Source organism: Acomys minous (assembly GCF_964271855.1).
Source record: "Acomys minous genome assembly, chromosome: 11".
NCBI classification, from domain to species: domain Eukaryota; kingdom Metazoa; phylum Chordata; class Mammalia; order Rodentia; family Muridae; genus Acomys; species Acomys minous.
In genome coordinates, this window is record NC_140492.1 from 97,718,180 (window position 1) to 97,742,160 (window position 23,981).

The window sequence follows — 23,981 nt, forward strand, 5'->3', positions numbered from 1 at the left end:
AGTCAATACAGGGGAAGTTTCTAGTTGGGGACTAGCTCTGCTACTCTGAGTTCAGCGATACAAGCAAGCGTTGTCTTCCACAATAGGGCCTTACATCAGGTTATGGAGAGCAACCAATAGCCGTGGCAATAGCCTGCCATGTTTGGGGATTTCCCTGGGGCCTCTTTTTGCCAATGACTCAGCAAGATACAGTCTATTCCTAGCACTGGAGGTTTTACTTGGTTTGCCTAGGATTTGTAAAGTCCTTTATTTGACTCTCTAGCATTGCAAAAAAAGAAGGAAAGAAAGTCTGTGAGGGGTTGGAGAGGTGGCTCAGTGGGATAAAGGTTAAGAGCATTTGCTACTCTTCCAGAGGACCCAGGTTCAGTTCCCAGCACCCATATTAGGTAGTTCATGACCATCTGTTGTGATCTCAACAGATTATTGTGATCTGTAAATTCCAGCGTTAGGAAACCTTATGCCTTTTTTCTTTACAAGCATCTGCACTCTTGTTCATAGACCCACCTGCAGACATACGCAGCTACACATACTTTTAAATAAAAAACAAACCGTCTGATGATCAGGAATATAGAGCTATTTCTATATTGACATCCAATACCTTGTCCTTCATCTTTGACTTCTTACTCTGGAGCTCATCTTCTTAGTCAAATTCATCAACCTTTAGACAGTAGGGATTTCTTCTTTTTCCTCCACCCCAAAGCCTGGCCTGCTACTCCCAGACCCCCCCGCCTTGGCCTGGTGCTCTTTGTTGCCTACATGCCAATGTCTACAGCAGTGAGACTGCAGCTGTGTGTCTACCCCAGGACAGAGCTGCCTAGGATATATTTTCCCCAGAATGTGTTTCACCCAAGGTTTATATTGAGCTCTGTGATGTTACTACTTTCTGATTTCTACTCATGTGTCGGTTATTTTACAGAGTCCTTGAGGAAGAGATGTCCTATATAACTTTATATTCTTCTTTTATTATATTTAGTATTTTCATTAAGTAACTGATAAAATAAAACTATATTATTACCATTGTGGTATTTTTATAAAAGAGATCTTGAAAATAGATAAAAATTAAAACATTTATTGGCTTACTGGAACATCTTAGAAACTGAGAACTATTACGGCAAACCAATCTTTTTAGTTTTGAGTTTGGTTTATAGACTTCAGTCAGACATTAAATGGAATATATGTGCATTAATGGGAGAGGAGAAAGACCCAGAATTACAGAAAAATGTGTCGGGTGCCTTCTGATTGTTGTACCTTTTACATGGTTTCTTTACAGTTTCTCAAAGCTATTGCTTAGGATTATACAATATTGTTCTGAGTTATAAAGTGTTTTACCCTTTTTTTTTTCTTTTTTAAGGTTTATTTATTACATGTAAAGTGTTGTGCCTGTATGTACACCTGTAGGCCAGAAGAGGGCACCAGATCACATAGAGGGTTGTAAGCCACCATCTGGTTGCTGGGAATTAAACTCAGGACCTCTGGAAGAGCAAGCAGTGTTTTTAACCTCTGAGCCATCTCTCCAGCCCCACATGTTTGAAACTTTTGAATTACATTCCATTAGACTGAAAAAAGAGTCCATGTTTAATTTTTTGTTTTGCTTGTTTTTGTTTTGGCTAACCTGGCTGTCCTTGAAATTACAGAGATCTGCCTGCCTCTGCCTTGTTAGTGCTGGGATCACAGGTATATTCCACCATGCCCAGCCATGTTTAATTCTTGAGTTATTGTCTACCTATAAAAAAAAAAAAAGAAAAATGATTTAGGCAAGCACTAAAGGATTAAAGTTTGTTGTTTATCAAACCAAACTCTTTGTTACTTCATATTACCTTATATTAAGAAAGAAAGATGGTTAACCTTAGTTTAATATGCTTCTGTGTGATGGGATAAAAAGATGCCTCTGAGGTTAAGAGTACCAGGTGGTCTTGCAGAGGACCCACGTCTGATTCCTAGCACTCATATTGTAGCTCACAGCTATCTGTAACTCTGGTTTTAGGAGAGCCGATGTCTTCATATGCCTTCCAAGGGCACTAGGCATGCACGTTGTTTACTAACACATACATGAAGGCAAACACTCAATACCCATAAAATTAAAACAAATACATCTTTTAAGAAATGATTTTGTTTTGTTACAGGCAGCTGCTAAATCTAAGAAAGCTACAGATGCTTATAAACTCTATGTGGAAAAATATGCGTTAACAAAAGCTGATTTTGAACAAAAGATGACAGAAACGGCTCAGGTTGGTAATTTCTTCTTATTTTTGAGACAGGGTTTTTCTGTGTAGCTTTGGTTGTTTTGGACTTGCTTTGTAGACCAGGCTGGTCTCAAACTCAGAGCAATCTGCCTTCCTCTGCCTCCTGAGTGCTGGGGTTAAAGGTGTGCGCCACCACACCTGGCTATCAGATTGATATTTTTAAGGCTTTAAATTTAAGAGAGGATGCTTATATTTGTGTACATGGATTAAATAATAGAATGTTTCTGTTTAATTTTCTTAGTGTTAAAAAACATTTCAGTGTTATAGTAATTTATATTGGCATCTTGTTTGGGAGATGTAAGGCCAGCATGCCGGAGTGCTAATGCTTGTATACCACTTACTTTTCACATGCTGTGACCGAACACCTGAGAGAGAGCTGCCTGTACCTTGGCTTGTGGTTTAGTCTGTCATGATAGAAGAAGACAGAGAATAGGAGGCTACTTTCTTATATCTTAGTGGATCTGGAAGCAAAAGTTTGGTCTGGAAGTGAGCCAGCCTAGACTCCTGAAGCCCTGGCCCTGTCTTCTACATCTACCAGCTAGGCACATTTGTCCAGCGGATTCCATGATCTCCCACAATAGTTTAACCAGCTGGGGACCAAGTGTTAAAACACATGAGCCTATGATGGACATTTCACTCTCAGACTATGACAGTATTATAAAAGCTTATTCAGTTTAGTAAGAAGAGCTGTTTAAAGATACGTGAGGAAAATGAAGGCTTTGGTAGATGGTGAAGACAGTGCTGCCTGTCAGGCTCGAATCTTGATTTTATTTTCTGTGTAAGAAGAATACTGGAAGATACTCAGTACTGAAGATACAACTGTAAACAAAACAATGAAAAAGCCTTGTTCTCAAAGGTCTTAAATTTTAGTGAATGGATGTAGGCAGGGAAATATTTGTGTTCTTTTAACTTTGGATAAATTATATGTAATTTGGTGTTCTTTTCAGTCCTAGTTGAAGGCCTTTTTAAAGGTAGATGCACTTTATGAATCCTACCTAGCAACATTTCTACTCTCAACTCATGTCTTGGCATAGTCTTAGCACCTAGCACCATTTAAGACATCAGGAATTTAGTTTCATCTAGTAGATAGCGGAGGACCCAGCAGATCACAGTGGCTTACCACATCATGCTGCATGTTTCTTACGGTGTGCTGCCTCTCCTGGCATGAGGCTAATGGTGGAACTTTTGGAACATTTTAGTCATCATATCTGAGACCGTGGTGAGGTACACTAGCTCCTCCGTTCCTATTTTGTGCTGTGTCTTTTCCACGTGTAAATTATATGAGGACAAGAATTGGATACTTCATTTAGTCTTCTCAGCAGTTAAAACAGTTTCTTTCTTTTGGTGGGCATATACTAGATATGAAGGAAGTCTTGATAATTCTGAAACTTCGATTCCTAGTTCTTACACCTCAGAAACCAAAAGGTTTATATACTTGCATGCGTGCAGGCACTCGCATCCATGTTTACCTATTACGCCAAATGCACTGTGCTAGATGCAGGTGTATTCGGTTGACAGTATGGAGGATGGGGGCAGACATGAAATACATGCTTATAAATTAACACATTTTAATAAATGTTGTGAAGGGAAGGACTAGGCTTCCAGGAGCTAGCATAGTAAGAGTGGCATAATTGGGAGACTTGTTTGAGAGAAGTGACATTTAAAACTGAGGCTTGAGGGGCTGCAGAGGCGGCTCAGAGGTAAAGAGCACTGCCTGCTCCTCTAGAGGTCCTGAGTTCAGCTCCCAGCAACCACATGGTGGCTCACAGCCATCTGTAAAGAGATCTGGCGCCCTCTTCTGGCCTGCAGGCACAACACTGTATACATAATAAATAAATAAATAAATGTTTTTTTAAAAAATGGGTGAAGACGAGGACAGGCTAGGGATTAGTTGTTCTCCTAAGAGCAGCTGGCAGCCTGGTAGCCCCTACATTTTGTTGTAACATGATTGGATCTGTATTTTAAGTTAGTTCTGGCAGTTTTGTGGACAGTGCATTATTCTAGCCCCAGAAGAGATGAGTAGTCAGTTTGGAAGTCAGGTGAGAAGGATGAGGGGCTCGTGGTTCCTTTTGGAGGAAGGCTGCAAATGTGGAAATATCAGGGATTAGGGAGGGAGAGAAATTCTCAAGGAGATGAGGTCACTTTCAAATTTTGACTTGTCTAGCTAGGTCTACAGGGAGAACGGCTGTCTCAAAAGAAAAAGAAAAAAAAAGGATTAAGAAAGTTACTTGAGGTGATTCCAGCTAACTAAGGAAGGGGTAATTTGTTACAACTTGAAAGGGACAGCAGCTTGCCCTCCTCACCCTCCCAGCCACACCTGCTTTTGATCACATGTGTCACAGGCCACATTTCCTGGAAGCGGCTGTTTTGGCCGACAGCCACCTCCTATCGTCCCTTGCTTCCTAGTCACGTGGGTCCTAGAGTCAGCCCCCTTTGAAGCTCTACATCATGATTAAAGGAGTTTCTCTAATAAAAACAAAAACAAAAAATCCCCAAGCAACAAAAATCCAAATTTGTCAAGTGCGTGGATAAAGAGAAGTAGGGGATGAGAGGTTCTCGAGTTGGCTGGAGGGAGGCAGGCAGATGTTCAGTTAGACAGTATGCTGACCGAGACGGTGGGGGCTGCCGTAGTGCTGGCTCTAATGTTCATTGTCATAGTTTTGAGTCCTCAAAGTTGTGAAAGTCCAACTTTTTTTGGGGGGGGGTGTTGAGACAGGGTTTCTCTGTGTAGCCTTGGCTGTTCTGGACTCACTTTGTAGACCAGGCTGGCCTGGAACTCACAGAGATCCACCTGCCTCTGTCTCCCGAGTGCTGGGATTAAAGGCGTGCGCCACCATGCCCAGCCTTTATTATAACTCTTTTGACAGCAAAACTTGGGCCTGAATCTGTGTGAAGCTGTTTATGATTTTACTTTAGACTCACTGTACATTAGTGTGATTGGTAAGCACCCAGTTGTACTAGTATTAGTATAAAATATGCCATATTTTATAGTACCACATGTATTTATTTTAAAAATCCACAAAACTTGAATTCTAAAACATATCTGGCCCTAAAGATTTTGGGTAAGAAATGACAAGCTGAGCCTTAATAAAATAGTGTGAGTTACAAAGCCATGATGACTCCATGTTTGTTTTGCGTGGGGTCATTGAGAACTCGATAGAGGAAGAGAAGCTGAAATCCAAGTAAAAGCTGGAGAAAAAACTGGGGCTTGCTGTGTCAGCACAGCTATAGATAATGTTTGCCGAAGGTTCCAGTACTGTGTTCTGGGGGAAAGGTGAAGGCTTTAGTTGTATTAAATGAGATTTTCTAAAAGTGGTGAAATTTCTTTTGCAAGGAAGGCTATTACAGACTGCAGCAAATGCTGTTTTGTCTTCTAAATCATAAAGATCATGTATTTATAAAGCAGTTACTATTGGATTTTTAATTTTGCATTTCTACTAATTAAAATAAATTAATCATTTAAACTAGAATAGAAATTAGAACCTGCTGTTCAGTATTTTTCTTTATTGTATTGATGTTACTTAACATTTTTTAAATTAAAAATTATTTTATGGGAGTTTTATTTTCATAGGCCAGAAGAGGGCATCAAACTCTCTGGGACTGGAGTTACAGACAGTTGTGAGCAGCCATGTGGGTGCTGAGAATTGAACACAGGTCCTCTGGAGTAGCAGCCAGTGTTCTTAACCACTGAGCCATCTTTCCGTTCCCTAATTTTTTCAAAAAAAGGTCTACTTATTTATTATGTAAAAAACGATCTGTCTATATGTATGTCTACATACCAGAAGAGGGCACCAGATCTCACTATAGCCATCATGTGGTTGCTGGGAATTGAACTCAGAACCTTTGGAAGATCAGCCAATGCTCCTAACCGCTGAGCCATCTCTCCAGCTGTCCCTACATTTTCTGAAATTTACATTTGTGTGTAGGGCAGAGAACGACTCTTATGGAGTGGGACATCTCCTTCCACGTTGTGGGATCCAGGGTTCAACTCAGACCTGTAATTTTATAAACACATACGCTGTTCTGTTTGTGTGTTTGACTTTTAGAGTCTGTGTAGGCCAAGCTGGCCTCCAATTTGTAATCTTGCCTCAGTCTATTGAGTGTTGGAATTACAAGCTGCTGCCACCTTGCCTCATCTTGATGTTACTTTTCCCTCTACCCTGAAGTAGAGTTTCACTATGTAGCCCTGGCTCACTGGGAACTCCACCATAGAGACCATTGAACTCATAAAAATCCCTTTGCCTCTGCCTCCCAAGTCCTAGGATTAATGGTGTATGCCAGCTCACACAGCTTTGAAAGAAATGTTATTTTAAAAGTACTTTTCAGCGTTCATCCTTCCATTTCCTTATCTTTTTTTTGCTCTCATTGCATTTTCTTCAGAATTGCATTTTAGTTATTTACGCTGCCATTTTTTTTTAATTTTTGGTTTTTTGGTTTTTTCGAGACAGGGTTTCCCTGTGTAACCTTGGCTGTCCTGGACTCGCTTTGTAGACCAGGCTGGCCTTGAACTCACAGGGATCTGCCTGCCTCTGCCTCCCAAGTGCTGGGATTAAAGGCGTGTGCCACCATGCCCAGCTACTCTGCCATTTGTAAATGAACATTAATTTACTTGAACAGATGAGAGAACAAACTACTTGGTGAAAAGAATATGTTTACATTGATTTAAATAATCCTTGCTAGTGTCTATCTTTCCTCTTATGTTTTTGTGTCTTTCTGATAGTTGTGTAGTGTGTACTTGCACACACACATACAAGTAACTAGTATTATTATTTTTTCTTAAGATTTATTTTTTTAATTAATTAATTTATTTATTTTATGTGTATGTATGTATGGACACCTGCATGTCAGAAGCGGGCATCAGATGACATTATAGATAGTTGTGAGCCACCATGTGGTTGCTGGGAATTGAACTCAGGACCTCTAGAAGAGTAGACAGTGCTCTCTTATCTGCTGGGCCATCTCTCCAGCCCCAAGATTTATTTTTTAAAGTAGCTTTCCAGCTGTAAGGGTAGCCACATACCACTAAAACAGATTGCTGTGGTGTCTGTCTATCTGTCTCTCTGAAACCTTTTTTTGTTTATGTATATATATGAATCTATGCTTGGTGGGTGTGTGCCATTTATGTTTGGGTTTCTCATGCCAGAACAGGGTTTAGATCCCCTGAAGTAGTAGTTACTAATTTTGAGTAATAGCATTAGTTAGTAGTGTGCTTTTTCTATCTTCAAAGAAAAATTCCACAATCTCAGATTGTATCTGAATTATGCATTGAGTTAAATGTGGATTCATGTTTCAAGATACTTCTGACTCGGACCAGGAGAGATGGCTCAGTGGTTTAAGAGGACCTGGGTTCAAGTCACAGCACCACATGGCAGCTCACAACTATCTGTAACTCCTGTTCCAGGGCATCCGACACCCTCGTCTGGCCTCTGCAGGCACAGCAGGCACAGATAGTCATGCAGGCAAAACACTCATACACATAAAAAACATGGAATGAAGACACACTTTCCTTGGAAATAGGGAATCATCCTTATGAAATTAATTACGAGTCAGTTTTACTATATTTGGTTGTATTTGTTTATGAGAAAATATTTTGTTAATACATTTCTGACATTTAACCTGAGGCCCATTTCTTTAAATTTTTTTTATTCGATGTATTTATTTTATGTATGTGTTTTGCCTCCATATATGTGTATGTATCATGTGCAGGGTGGCTGCAGAGATCAGAAAGAGGAACAGATCTGACGTTAGGCTGGTTGTGAACCACTATCTGTGTGCTGGGAACTGAACCTGGGTCCACTGCAAGAGGAGCCAGTGCTTATGCAGAGAGCATTCTCAAGTAGTGCTGAGCTATCTCTCAAGCCCCTGGGCCATTTCTTCTATTTTGAATGTAGAAGAATCAACCTCCCATTGGATGTTCTTCAATTATCTTCTTTTAAGATTTATTTTTATTTACGTGTGTCTCTTAGTGTACATGGGTGTCTGCTGCTGACATGAGAAGAGGGTTCAGATCCATTGGAGCTGGAATTACAGGATATTCTGAGTCATCTGACTTTAGTGCTGGCAACTAAAATTGGGCCCTCTGCAAAAGCTGTATGTGTCATTAAGCACTGAGCCATTTCTCAGTTCTTAAAGGTAGTTCGGGACCTTGAAATAGATATTTTATTAGTGTGACCAGGATGAATTACTCTATTATCTATCATCTTCATCAATAAGGTTGATTGATGTTTGGGAACTGTTAGTACAGTTCACACATAAATAAAATCATAGTTTTGCCTCTTTTGATATATTTTTAACTGATTCATAAAAATGTAGATAATCTGTATTAATAATTCTGATCAAGTAGCTCAGTACTGAATACATTTGGACATTAATGTGAGGAGAGATAATTTAATTTGATAGCTTAACTTGAGAAAATTAATTAGAAATTTAAGCCCGTTCTTTTTAAAAAGATTTATTTATTTACTTTTTTTCTTTTTTTGAGACAGGGCTTCTCTGTGTATCGCTGGCTATCCTGGACTCACTTTGTAGTCCAGGCTGGCCTTGAACTCACAGAGATTCACCTGCCTCTGCTGGGATTAGAGGCGTGTGCCACCACACCCAGAGATTTGTTTATTTTGTATACAGTGCTCTGCCTGCATGTACACCTACAGGCCAGAAGAGGGCATCAGATCACATTATAGATGGTTGTGAGCCATCATGTGGTTTCTGGGAATTGAACTCAGGACCTCTGGAAGAGCAGCCAGTGCTCTCAACTTAACCTCTGAGCCATCTCTCCAGCCCCCACTGAACCCTATTCTTTAGAATTGATTTAATTTGATAAAAAGGGAAAAGATACAGTAGAACTGACAATAGTGTTTTAGGGAAGGAGAAAACACTCTAAGGTTGTGAGGTTGGGCAAGTTTAGAAAATTCTGGGTTTAAACAAAGTGAAGTATTTCTCTGGGGTTTTGATCATGAGTTTTGCAAAGCAGAAGCTAGCAGTGGTATTCATTCTCTGGGGTATAGATGTTATAACTGGGAAGAGTCCTTCCTAACAGTATCCCCTCTTACCATCTCCCCAGGCGTCCTGGAGACCCATGTTCTGGGGTGACCCCTTTCCCCCTCCAGTGCACTCCCACCGTCCATGGAGAGCTGCTGAGACAGATCACTATGCTGTCCCAAGTTTCTTTGTTCACAGACTCTATAATTTTGTTAGCTTTTCAAAAGTTAGACAGGCATGTTGAGAATCTTTGGCCAGATTTTAGACTTTAGAGTTAAATGGTCAGGGTTTGCCCTGCCGGTATCAGGTTTTAGTTTTGGAAACTTTCCTCTGGTTTTTGTAATATTGCTATCTTATGGAACTACTAATTTTAAAAAGTCTTGATTATAAAGTTTAACTTGTAGCATTTTCAGATTCTGAAAAAAACCTTATATTTGCCTAAGAAAATGGAATAACAAAATTTAACTTTATTAGATGTGTTTGTCTAGAAGCATTTTAAACATAGTGCTAATTTAATTTAGGTACCTATATTGAAGTGGTTTCTAAAACTTGTCTTGATTCCAGAGTATATGATTTTATGTATCTGTATATATTTTCATAATCAAAACTTATATTTCAAACCCAGAAATTTCAAGATATTGAAGAAACTCATCTTATTCACATAAAGGAAATTATAGGATCCTTGTCAAATGCTATAAAGGAAATTCATCTACAGATAGGCCAGGTAAATTTTTTGCTTTACGTTGAAGTGGTTTATGAAAATTTTATGTTCATTTATAGCTCTTTAGTAAGTCTTTTATTACATTGTTTGGAAATCATCATATCATATATCCTATGATCATACTGAATTATTTCAGATGAAGAGAAGAATATGTATTTATATGTATTTTTATTGATCACCAAGTATGATAATTCATTATTAGCATTGCTGCTGTTGTTATTTCTATTTATTTATTTATTTATTTAGTTTTTTGAGACAGGGTTTCTCTGTGTAACAGCTCTGGCTGTCCTGGGCTCGCTTTGTAGACCAGGCTGGCCTTGAACTCAGATATCTGCTTTCTTCTGCCTCCTTAGTGCTGGGATGAAAGGTGTGTGCCACCACACCTGGCTTTATTGTTTGTATTTAGTTTTTGAGACACTTCTTTGTATAGTACTGGCTGACCTAGAACTGATTCTGTAGACCAGGCTGGCCTCTAACTCAGAGATCTTCCTGCCTCTACCTCCTAAGTGCTGGGGTTAAAAGTGTGAGCTGACAATTTATTATGATGATGATGATGATTATGATGATGATGATGATGATGATGTTGTTGTTGTTGTTGTTTTGTATTTTGTTTTTGTTTTTTTATACCAGGCTGGCCTCAAACTCAGAGATTCACCTGTCTCTGCCTCCTGAGTGCTGGGATTAAAGCTATGTACCACTACCACCCAATTTATTATTGTTGTTGTTTTTGTTTTTTGTTTTTTCAAGACAGGGTTTCTCTGTGTAGTCTTGGCTGTCCTAGACTCAGTTTGTAGACCAGGCTGGCCTCTAACTCGCAGTGATCCGCCTGCCTCTGCCTCCCAAGTGCTGGGATTAAAGGTGTGTGCCAACATGCCCGGCTTCAATTTATTATTTTTTAAGATTTATTTTTATTGCTTTTAAATTGTGTGTGGATATGTACACATGACTGAATGTGCTTGTATCAGAGGTGTTGGATTCTGCTGGCAATGGAGCTGCTAGTGTCTATGAACCTCTTCAGTGGGTGATGGGGATTGAACTTGGGCCCTCGGGAAGAGCAAACACTAAGCCATCTCTCTAGCCTCATATGAATTGTTTTAAAGTAACTAAGTACTATATAATTATATAGTTACTATATAGCTATACATATCAGTATTACTATATAACTAGACAAATAGTATTTACTAAACACCTGTTTATTTTAAATCGTTGTATACTTCTAAGAATTAACTGTATAGTCTTTTTAATTAATTGGACATTACTGAATTTTGAGTATTTCTTTTTTCAAGTTTTACTACTTTAAGTTAGAGAAACAACTTGAGTAATTAGAAAATTTAAATGTGGTAGTGTTCAGAATGTCTTTGATGATAATTTGGGGTGTATTGCAATAAGGAGAGGTCTTTTCCTTTGCTTTAAAATTTTAAACACTGTCTTTATAAGTTTTATTTATCATAATTCTGTTTATGAAATAATCAAAAGTAGGGATAATAAACTGCCTATAGGCAGTGTCTTAGTGGAGAAGGTAAGCAGAAGATTTCCAGACGTCTGCCAGCAGAGTTAGGAAATAACATGGGAGGCTTAAAAAAAATCTGGTGTAATTTTTTAAATTGCTTTGTAGTAGTTTTCTGAATTAAATAAGAATGTTAAAAAAGAAAGAAAACTCTTTATTCTTTTTTAATAGGTTCATGAAGAATTTATAAATAATATGGCTAATACTACAATTGAAAGTTTGATACAAAAATTTGCTGAGTCAAAAGGCACAGGGAAAGAAAGACCTGGTAAGATGACAAACTGAAAGGAAATAAATATATGTCTTATTATTTTTCTTTTAAGGCAGAATCTTGCTATGTAGCATAGACTAGCTCATGATCTCCTTGCCTTAGTGTCATAGCATTCTTTAAATATTTGTATTTGAATACCTATCTGGTGTGAATAACATTTTTAAACTGTAAAATAGTGTCAAGCTTAAAAATGAGACTTCTGTTTGTTTGTTTTAGATTTATTTATTTTATATTTATTAGCGTTTTGCCTACATGTTTATGTATATCATGTGCATGCCTGGTACCCAAGGAGGCCAAAGAGGATGTTAATCTTCTGAAATTGGAGTTACGGATGGTTGTGAGCCATCATGTGGGTTCTGGGAATTGAAGGAGGGTCCTTGGCACCAGCAACCAGTGCTCTAATCACGGAGCATCTCTCCAGACCCTAAATTAAGGCCTTTGTCACAGTCTTTTAGTTAATAATTTCATTACTTAAAATGATTGTGTAGCCTTTACTAAATGAATTTATCTGCAGTTTGTTTAGATTTCTGAAAGAGAGTTAGCTACAGATACAGGAAACCTGTTCAATAAAGAAAGATTGGAAGGAAATATTGACCTTTCAGCACTGAGACCAATATAGAAACTTCCTTAACATTTAATGGCTTTTCTTTTTTTTTTTTTTTTTTTTGGTTTTTCGAGCCAGGGTTTCTCTGTGTAGCCTTGGCTGTCCTAGACTCACTTTGTAGACCAGGCTGGCCTCGAACTCACAGCGATCCGCCCGCCTCTGCCTCCCGAGTGCTGGGATTAAAGGCGTGCGCCACCACGCCCGGCTTAATGGCTTTTCTTAATCTTATACATTTTTAAGGTATGTTTTTTATTGAGTATTAACTGTGCTAAGCATTAGGAATACACCAATGAACAAATGTTGGAGTCCTGGTTTTAGTTTTTGTGAGTAAATGACCCCAGATTGTAAATTCTGCTTTTTCTTTTCTTTCTTTCTTTCTTTTTTTTTTTTTTAAATAGGGTTGTCTTATATGGCCCTGGTTGCCTGGTACTCAGTATGTAGATCATGCTGGCTTTAAACTCACAGAGATTCTCTTGTCTCTGCCTCCTAAGTACTGGGATGAAAGGCATGTGCTACCATGCCTGCCTTCAACCATTCTACTTTTTAAAAAGCAGTATTTTATATTTTAATGTTGTTGATGATGATTATTGTTGTTGTTGACAGAGGCTTTCTTTCATGTAGCTTTAGCTATGCTGGAACTCTGTGTAGAACAGGTTCGCCTTTAGCCCTGCCTCTGCCTCCCAAGTGCTGGGATTATAGGCATCTGCCATAGCGCCCGGCCCATATCTTACTGTTAATGAGCATATTATGACATTCAATCTAATAAGTAGCCGCTGTCTCTTTTTATTTAGCATACTTACACTCTTCCAGATTTTTTGGCTTTGTTTATTGCTTATTGTAGCATATAAAAATGTATTTCATTCTACAGGTAAAAATCAGTCAACTTAAACTATAGCATGGAATTCAGAAAAATAAGTGAATGATAGTAGAAAAGTTTGAGAATCAGTTTTCCTCAGTATATCACAAAAGCAAGACTTGAAGCCTGAGTCATCTACGTTCTTTCCTTCTCAAATCTCATTAATTTTTAAATGTTATTAATTGAATTATATTGGTATTTCTCCCTCAGACCTTTCTGGTTTTTTTCAAACTGCCTGATTAATTTGCAGTTTTCTTTTGTTTTGTTTTTGTTTTTGTTTTTCGAGACGGGGTCTCTCTGTGTTAGCCTTGGCTGTCCTGGACTCTCTTTGTAGACTAGGCTGGCCTTGAACTCATAGCTATCCACCTGCCTCTGCCTCCCAAGTACTGGGATTAAAGATGTGCACCACCATGCCTGGCTTAATCTGCAGTTTTCTTACTTCTTACCAGGTCCCTTTCAAACATTTTAGCACGTGTGTGTCTGAGCATGTAAGTAACAATTAGCTGGGCAGTGGTGGTGCAGGCACTTGGCAAGAAGAGGCAGTTAGGCTAGCCTGGTCTACAGAGGGAGTTCCAGGATAGCCAAGGCTACACAGAAACCCTTTCTCAAAAAGCAAAACACTAACCCACCAAAAACCTTGCAAATACTCATAAATCTTTGAAATTTTATTATAGACAGTAAGTTAATATAAGTTTAAATCTGTACTTGAACTCAAAGCCCTTAAGACTTTGGGGTGGCCCAGTACCTGTACTCTGGCTAACTTGACCTGCTTTTCAGGCTCTGCACGTGCCTCTCTTTTTCTTTGATGCCTTAGTTGTGTCTATTCTCCTATTCTAGAGAATAGTGTCTTCCACGTCTTTCCACTTATGTGCGAAGTAAGTGCCCTCTTGCAGAGTCAGGTGATAGATCACTCCTTTCAAAAAAAATGCCCCTAAACTTCACAGCTTTCCTTTTTGTGTACTTATGAAAATATTCCATCCTCTGTTCATCTTTTATTTCTATATTTATAAATAGTATGCTTTTGTTGAATGATGAATAAATGAATAAAGAATGGTAAGATTAGACTGAAATGGGTGAATTTACTTGTAGAAAAATCTTCATTTCATGTTCATAATCTTCAGAGTTGCTAAAGACCAAAGTGTGTCTGCAAAGTGACGACAGCTGTACAGGGCACCGAGTCCCGTGTTCACTGAGCATTAAGTGCAGCTCACACTGGGGAGATGGAGAAAAACCATAAAGAAGAAGAGGGAAATGAGATCCCTCTGATCAGACTTCCTAAATGAGAAGAATATTTCAGCTACTGTGTACTAGGCATATTACCACAAATTATAAAGTAAAACAGACACTTTTTGAAAAATACAATCTATTGGTTGTATTTCTAGGCCAATACCTAGAAAGAAAATACCAAACCTAGAGAACTTACTATCCTTTCAATCCTGTCTCCCCACCTAGACCTTTTTTAAATTTTATAAATTTATTTTTTTTAAACCTTGCAAATAAATAAAAATTTCACACACCAAAAATTATTTGTAATTCTGATCTTCTGTATAGTTAGAATAAGTGTTTGGAATGAAAGCTGTGGAGCTTGATATTAAATTTTATACTTTTAGTATTGAATATATTTTATACACTTAGCTACGACCAAACCCAAAAGATCTATGACAGAATTAGAACTAGAAAAACAATTACCTTTATATATTTTATGACCCAGATCCCTCCCCCCGAGACAGGTTTCTTTGTGTAACAGAAACCTGACTATCCTGGATTCATTTTGTAGACTAGGCTGGCCTCCACCCGCCTGCTTCTGCCTTCCTTAGTGCTGAGATTAAAGGTATATGCCACCACACCCGGCTTATGACCCAGATTTTTAAAAATTGCCTTTAAAATAAGAGAAACAAAATTTAAAGCTTTTTTTTTTTTTAAATAAATAAAAACGGTTTCTCTGGATAGCCTTGGCTATCTTGGAATGTGCTCTGTAGATGAGGCTAGCTTTGAACACAGATTGCGTGCCTCTGCCTCCTCAGTGTTAGAATTACAGCCAGGCACCACCACTGCCTGGCGATTTGTTTTCCCCCTTTTCCTTTTTTTTTGAGGTGGGGCAGGGTGGGAAGGAGGGAGTGTCTCAGAGTTTGTTAGTTTTGTGTGACTTGCACCACTGCACACGGCTCAATTAAAAGTTGTGTGTATAGTAACAAGAATAAGGCTCTAGTTTTATAATCTATAAAAGAGGGTAACCCAAGCCAGCTTGAATTAATTAATTAATTTATTTATTAAAGAATTATTGATTAATGTTTATAGTGTCAACTATAAGTATAAGGCCAGAAGAAGGCACCAGATCTCATTACAGATGGTTGTGAGCCACCATGTGGGTACTAGGAATTGAACTCAGGACCACTGGAAGAGCAGCCAGTGCTCTTAACCGCTGAGCCGTCTCTCCAGCCCTGCCAGTTTGAATTTAAAAGGTAGTTTGTTGGAAGGAAACGGAGGTACATCAATGATTCAGACTCAGGCATGTGGCAAGGCTTCAGAAGGAAACACGTAACAGGAGTTAGAAAATGAGATGTCCTATCTTGATGGCTTCTTATTTTGTTTGCTTCCAAAGTAGACGAAATAAAGTGATCTCAGCAATGCCTTCTTAGTGATTTTCCTTGTTTTCTTTGTTGTGCCCATAGGTTAGAGCTAGTAAATTCAAGGGTTTTTTGTTTTTTTGTTTTTCTTTTCCAATTTTTTTTTTTATAGAAATACTATGATTGATATTGGGTTGGCTAATCTATTAGACTAGTCATTTCTGGCTAGGTCCTGTGTTGTAAACATGAATATGCTACCACTGCGAAGAAGGGGCCTATCCAGAAAAAGATGACTATGCTGAGGTTAGCCTAATCCTCCCTCAGTCTCGCATTATTCTTCCCTCAGAGACCCTTACCGTAGCTGGAGATGGGACTTGAGGCAGAGAGAGAAGTTGCCTGAAAATGTATGTTGAGCATAAGTTTTCTCTCTAAAAATGTGCTTGTAACTTTTGATATATGTTCAGTAATCCGGAGTATTTTACAGTGAGGCACATATAGTCCACTTCATCAGACTTTGTGTCTGCAGCAGTGTGGCATGGGTTCTACTTGGTTGTTATTTCTGTTAGGGCTGGCGTTTATGCTGGATTTGAATAGAAGCATTGTAGTTTTGTAGTACACAAAACTAGAAATGTGCACAAACTACTCGAGCATCGATTTAAGTGAGATACTGATGGTATATTGAGTGAGTGAACACCCCAAGAGAAGGCTGATCGCAGTCAGGGCTACAGAACAGACTTGGCATCCTAACTGTGACACTGGCCTGTTTCTAAGGGAGGCCTTTGTTTTGTTTTTTGAGACAGGGTTTCTCTGTGTAGACTTAGCTGTCCTGGACTTACTTTTTAGACCAGACTGGCCTCAAACTCACAGAGAACCTCCTGCTTCTGCCTCCCAGAGTCCTGGCATTATAGACATGTAGCCAATAAGGCAGGCCTTTTATAAGAACAACTGTAACCACATGGGAAGCAAGGGGAAGGCAGCATTACATCATTTTGACTAGCTAAACACAAGAAGACTGTCGCAAGTACACTGTATCCAGGTGGTTAGACAAAACATTTTAAGCTGATTGGTAGAATATAGGTTTGGGGACTTTCCAGTTTCTCACCGTTCCTTTCTGGGAGAAAGGAACATAGCAGGGTATTGTGGTTTTTATTTAAATAGAACCTATGTCATTAATTCAGGCAGAATGTTCAACAAGTATTGAATTATAAGTAAAAGGCTATTCAAGCTCCCAGGCAGGTAGATCCTGAAAACCTGGATTTAATTTCACCTTATAATCAAAATGAAGACCTAAAAAAAAAAATGGCTTCTGTTATGCTAAACACAAAACCAAGTGTTAACAGAGGAGCTACAGTTTTAAGCAAGTTACAACACTAGCAGGAGTTTTGATCTGCATTTTCCAAAGAACTAACATAGTACATCTTTTTATGTTTTGACCATTGATAATTTTCTTGTCAAAGAATTTTAGACCTTTTGATAATTCCAAAAATTGGACTGGATGTTTTATTAATACTGAATATATAAGCTGTATATCAGATTCATTTTTGTGAAATATTTTCTCTTAGTTTGGGGTTGTTATTTTTTATTTATCTCTGTGTGTGTCCATGCATCATGATGTCTGCATGGTACTCTATGGATTCCTTGGGACTTGAGTTACAGACAGTTTTGAGCTGCCATTTGGGTACTGAGAATTGAACCCATGTTCATTGGAAATGCAGCTAGTACTCTTAATTTCTTTCTTTCTTTCTTTTCTTTTCTTTCTTTTTTTTTTTTTTTTTTAAGATTTATTTATTATGTTTACTGTGTTCTGCCTGCATGTATGCTTGCAGGCCAGAAGAGGGTACTAGATCTCGTTTCAGATGGTTATGAGCCTCCATGTGGTTGCTGGGAATTGAACTCAGGACCTTTGGAAGAGCAGCCAGTGCTCATAACCTCTGAGCCATCTCTCCAGCCTGCAGCTAGTGCTCTTAACCATTGAACCATATGTCTAGCCCCTGGGTTTTCATTTTGAAAAATAAAAGTTAATTTTGATCAAGTCCAATTTACCAGATTTTTTTTTAATGTTTTATTCTCTAATGTTATTTTAAAAAAAATTTGTGTGTGCGCGCGCACACGCTAGGTGAGGTGGTACACACCTGTAATTCTAGCACTCGGGAGGCAGAGGCTGGTGGATCTTTGTGACTTTGGAGCCAGCCTGGTCTACAAAGCAGGTCCAGGACAGTCAAGGCTATACAGAGAAACTCTGTCTTGGACACCCCCCCCCCCCCAAAGTACGTGTGTGTTATGGGGGTGGAGTCCAGAGCCTGTCACATACTAGGCAAGCTGCTCTATCACTGAGCTATATTGCTTAGCCTGTTTTTACTAGAATTCACTGTGTGGCCCAGATAGGCATTGAACTCAATCCTCTTGCTTTAGCCTTCCAGGTAGCTGGAATTTAGGCTTGATTCACCAGTGAAACTTGGTGTAATAGTTAAGAAATATTTGTCTCCCCTACCTATGCATGCTTTTAATACCAGCACTTGGGAAAGACAGCTAGGCTACACAGAGAATGTCTGTCTCAGCAACCTGAAAAAAGAAAAAGAAGTATTTGTCTAATTTAGTATCACAAAATATTTACTTTTCTACTTTTCTAGTTTTATAGTTTTAGAAGGACAAAGGGACAGCCTAGAATGCTCCCACTGGTCATGGCTGGAGTGACTTGAGCAACTGATAAGTAATGAGTAGATTGGATTGTATTATAATGCAAAGAGGAAACGCAATTGCCAGGAGTTCATACAGGTATTGAAAATGTTTGAATAATTAATTAAAAACATTTTCATCATGATGATGATGATGTGTACACGTACACACACACACACACACACACACACACACACACACACAAACAGCCAAAACAAAAACAACAGTAAAACATTTAAATCTTTGAATACTTCAAAGAAAATACATGAGTGGCATAAAATAAAAAGAAAAGAAAAACACATGAAAAGATGCAGAACTTCATTAATTATTAAGGATGTTCAAATTAAGACTATACTGAGATCTGTTTATTTTTTTATTTTAATTTATTTTTTGTTTTTCAAGACAGGGTTTCTCTTGTAGCCTTGGCTGTCCTCGACACTCACTTTGTAGACGAGGCTGGCCTTGAACTCACAGTGATCCACCTGCCTCTGCCTCCCGAGGGCTGGGATTAAAGGCATGCACCACCATGCCTGGCCTGAGATCTTTTTAAAATTACAATTGTGTCACTTAAAAACTTTGTTTTTATTATCTAGTTTGAGGACTATTTTTTTAACCATTACATTTTAATTATTACTCCTTGTCTGCTTGAGCTGTAATTGATTGTTGAGAAACTGTAGTGTTAAGTCAGGTGGATACTTGTTAAGAATACAGAATCGCTAACCTGGCAGCCTTTAATCCCATTTTGGGAGGCAGAGGCAGCTGAAACTCTTTAGTTCAAGGCCAGTCTGGTTTACACAGTGAGTTCCAGAACCGCCAAAACCTCAGAGAAACTATCTTGAAAAACACAAATCCTCTCCATACCAAATCAGAATATGTATTTTAACATGATCCCTGGGTGGTTACAGGATAGCTCGGGAAGCCTTGTCTAGACTTACTGATTCATAACAACTCGAGAGTCCTCCAGAACTGTTCTTCTCTAATGTGATTCTTGGACCATCAAAATGCCGATTCCCAGATGGCATCCCAGGCTGGAGTAGGGTTCTCTGAGGTTGGAGTCTGGAGATAGATGTTTTGACAAACCCTCCAGGTGTCAATAACCTTGAGATAGTTGGTTGAAAAGTGTTGCAGTAGCGTTTTCTGATAGCCAGATGGAATTTGAAACCACCTAATTAGAGAAAAAATTTCCACAGGTCCTTTACTAAAATAGATATCTTTGATAACTGTAGTTTTCAAATGTTTAACAAAAGGGAAAAAGAAAAATATGTATAGAGAAACCATACATGACAAAAGGTACTCCTAAGCATTCCCCTTTCATATGTGATACAGATGAATGACACTACAAAGTAAGCAACTAACTAGCTAGAAACCATGGGGTAAACTAGAACCCACAGCAGTTGCTTACCCACAGGCTAATGTTCTCTTACTGTTAGCTTGCCTGCCTCCTCATCCTAGACATCTAGTAAGCCCAGGAGCAAGCTTGAAAATCAGTGTCAGATACATCTCTGTTCTCCCTGCCCAGGTGGTTGTGAGCCACCATGAGGGTGCTAGGAACTGAACCCAGGTCCTCCACAAGAATAGTAAGTGCTCTTAATCACTGAACTGTCTCCAGCTCCTTAAGGCAGGTTTTTATGGAACAGTGTAAATTTGCTCTGTTGCTGGCGTGAGATACAGGATTAATTCCACATACTTTGTATTCAGCGTCACTCAACAAAAAACTTTTAGTGATTCAAGATTAATAAGTTTTTTTTCTTTTATAATATATTTTTAAAGTTCTGATCCAAGCTGGATGTGGTGGCACACAACTTTAATCCCACCACCCGGGAGGCAGAGGCAGGCTGATTGTTGAGAGTTCGAGGCCAGCATGGTCTATAAAGTGAGTCCAGGACAGCCAAGGCTACACAGAGAAACCCTGTCTTGAAAAACCAAATAAATAAATAAATAAACAAAAAGTTCTGATCCAAATTAGCTTGGGTAAATTCATTCGGTCAATGGCTTTTGAAACAATTTCTACTTTCCACTAAAGCATAATATTTAAGATATTTTGCTTTGCATTACTCACCTTTTGGGATTTTTCTTTCATGAGTAGAACATACAGTGGGTTTTTCTTAGAAAATGTGTGTTGAGAGCATCAGGAGACAGAAGCAAATGGTTTTGTAAAATTGCCCTGTGACCACATATAAAACTAAGTGCTAAGAACAGTTATTTATCTTAACATCAGAATTAATTGGGTCTAAAGCCATTGAAATTCCATTTGTAACAAACCAGTAATTATGACTCTTACTCTGGCTGTAGTACTGTCAAAAAAATAACTTGTCTTATGCTTAAATAGCAGAATGACAGGCAGGAAACTGCGTTTGAAGGAAATGCTGAATAACCTCTCTCTTGTGAAGAGTTCAGAAGTGACATGTCACCAGGGGGTCAGAATGTGCAGTGCTACCCAGCTGAGCTGGCAGCTGGCGTCGAGCCAGGCACGCGAAACCAGTCATGTCAAGGAGCACATGCCACTTGAAACAAGAAAATCTGTGCACGATTTAATTTTTTCTGAGGTGTCTGTCAGTTGCATTGTGCTAGGAACTGTTGGCGTTTCTATTTGGAAAAGTATGTGTGGATGGTGCTCAATGTAAATAAACTCTTGCATATATTCTATGGTTTAATATTTTATATTGCAAAATGTCATTTTTAATAATTTCATTGGAAACTATCTTATTTTGAATTGATTTTTGGGATGTGTATATAGAAAAGATAAAGAGGAGGATTGATCAAGGTGTGTCTAGTAAAAGTTTGTGAAAAAAGTAGCGTTTGTTTAAAGTAATTGATTTTAAAAGGATGCCTTTGTTATTTTCACATATGAAATCATACAGAGATCTTAAAATAACTTTTTTCTATACATTGCATTTTTACTTTTTTTGGGGTGTGGGGGTGGTGGTGAAGGTGGTGGTGCTGTTCTTTCTTCCTTTGGTCTAGATTAAGCTGGTAGTCTAGAGATTCCTACGTAGTTCCTAAGTAAAATGAGGTACCCTTAGCTTTTCAAGTACTTAAGAAAGCCTGTAACATGTGGGATGCTGATGTTGAGATAGGCTTCATTCTCTGCAGTTTCTGCTGGTTTCTGTGATGTGAATACATTTACCTTTGTTGTGTGTCTTCATCTCATTGTAGTGTTGTCAGATCTCTACGTGAGTCTAAGGACAAGTTCTAAGCTTTTTGTATTAAGTGATTTCTCAGTTTTCCATATCTGTACTGTGGGTTTATATAATCTTACTTTTAAAAAAAAACCTTTTTAAGACTATTTGAGTATAAGTGATAAATGTTTTTTAGTTACATGCCATAGAATAATGTTGTAGAAATGAAGGTGTTGATAAGTAATTTGTTAGAACTTTATCAGCTCCTTTCGTGTTCTATTTTAGTTATTCTGGGAATAAACAGTGATGCTCTTGATTTGAACAGAAACAAGAACCAAAGGAAAGGAAACTTTAGATTTGTGGTAAGGGAGAGGGAACATCTAGTCTTACAGAGTAATATCTCTTACAGAGAAATATTTTGTATATAATCAAGTAATCAACAGGAGCTCAGGTCATAAATTAGCACATAGTTATAGTTACATGTAACATCTGAAAAGAATAAGCAAGGAACCCTATCGTTCTCTCTTTAAGCCAGTTTCTGTTTGTAAATGTCTTAATAATGAAGGTTATATCAGTTGCCATTCAGGAGTTAAGTATTTCATAAAAGATGCTGGACTTTTATAAACTTAAGTATTACAAATGACAGCTAACACAACATTTTAGGGAGAGAAATTATGTGATAATCAAACTGTGATGTGTCACTATGGAGTATTTTAGAAGAATAATAATTCAGGTCTTTTGTTGCTTTTACTATCACCCAAACAGTTTACTTCTCATGTATGAAACATTCCCTTTTCTATGACATGTCAAGCTAGTGTGCCGCTCTGTCATTTTAGGGCTAGTTTAATTACTTTCTGTCCAAGTTCTGCTTTATCATTTGTTTTGTTTTGTTTTGGGTTTTTTTTGTTGTTGTTGTTTTGTTTTTTGAGACAGATTTCTCTGTGTTGCTTTGGTTGTCTTGGACTCGCTTCGTAGACCAGGCTGGCCTCGAAGTCACTGTGATCCGCCTGCGTCTGCCTCCCGAGTGCTGGGATTAAAGGTGTGCCTACCACGCCCGGCCATGCTTTATCGTTTCTCATTCTGCAGTGTATCCATCCCTCCTAGTAGTACCAAATTAATTTTTCTATAAGACCACCTTGCCAGGTTGTTGTTCATTAAAAAGTTATAAAATATTTACTTAATCAAATTCTCTTTTCTCTTGGTAAATACTCCCTTTGTAATTTCAAATAAAATAAGCAGGTCCTTTTCACATTAAAAATATTTCCATTAGGTAAGGTGTGGTGGGACACTCCTTCAATCCCATCATTTGGGAGGCAGAAGCAGGTGGCTTTCGTGAGTTCAAGGCCGGCCTGGGCTTCATAGTGAGTTTCAGCTCCGCCAGAGCCACACAGTGAGTGAGACTGCAATCAAAATTTCTTGGCCTTCTAATACAATTAGAGAGAGAGCTGTATTTGATCCTAAGGTGACCACCTGATGAGGATGTAATTATTTATGCACTGGGTGTTTACTGAAGCACCTGCATCTTCCTGCTGAGTTTTCCCACTAACTGTGCTACAAGGTCCTTGAAAGCAGAAGCTACGTCTGATCAGTGGTGTGGCATAGTAGAAGTTTCCAATAAGCTATTGAGGTATTATTTGAGTAGTCTCAGTTTTAAAATTTTAATTTCTGTTCATTTATGTGTGAGGGGGCCACACACCCCATGGGGTACTTGCGGAGGTCAGAGAAGAACGTAGAAATGAGTTGTTTCCATCTGTCGTAGGTTCCAGGGTCAGACTCAGGTGGCAAGGCTCTTCACTTGATGAACCGTCTTTCCAGCCCCTGGGTTTTGCTTCACTTGGCTTTTTCAGTTAGGCTTATTTAATTAAGAATCACTACTAAGGGGCTGAGCGAGGAGGATCAACAGTTAAAGGCACTTGCTGCTCTTTCAGATGACCTGCATTTGGTTTCCAGCACTCCTGGCACTTCACAACTGTCTGTAACTCCAATTCTAGGCCACCCTCTTCAGTCAGTTTCCTCAGTCACCAGACATGTATGTGATTCATGTCTACACATGCAGGTATTCACACAAAATAAAAATAAATATTTTTAAAAATTATTAGATCCAGTAAGATGGCTCAGCAGGTAGAAACATTGCTATGCCTGAGTTTGATCCTGGAACCCAGGTGGAAGAAGCAATTCCTGAAGGCTGTATGTGCCCACTGCATGTGCCTGCCAAGTCTCTTGCTCGTCACACACATCTGTACAGCAAAACACTTTGTCACTGTGAGCACTGTCACATACGTGGCATGGCTTTAAAAGGTGTCTTGTTAGGCGGACGAGATGGCTCAACAGCTAGAAACACTTGCAGCTCAAGCCTGACAACTCAAGTTCTATTCTTGAAATCCGTGTAAGAAACCTTACACGGTGGTGGCGCACGCCTTTAATCCCAGCACTCGGGAG

At 38.7% G+C, this 23,981-nt stretch overlaps 1 protein-coding gene across 3 annotated transcripts in view; it reads left to right on the top strand.

Moving 5' to 3' along the window:
- Positions 1–23,981, top strand: part of FCHO2 (FCH and mu domain containing endocytic adaptor 2) — an 87,811-nt gene that overhangs the window by 19,425 nt on the left and 44,405 nt on the right. For all 3 annotated transcript variants that reach the window (XM_084802685.1, XM_084802683.1, XM_084802684.1), the window contains 3 exons: positions 2,124–2,228; positions 9,847–9,945; positions 11,621–11,717. In XM_084802685.1, the coding sequence (XP_084658811.1) occupies positions 2,124–2,228; positions 9,847–9,945; positions 11,621–11,717 (301 nt within the window). The remainder of the gene's footprint in view (positions 1–2,123; positions 2,229–9,846; positions 9,946–11,620; positions 11,718–23,981) is intronic.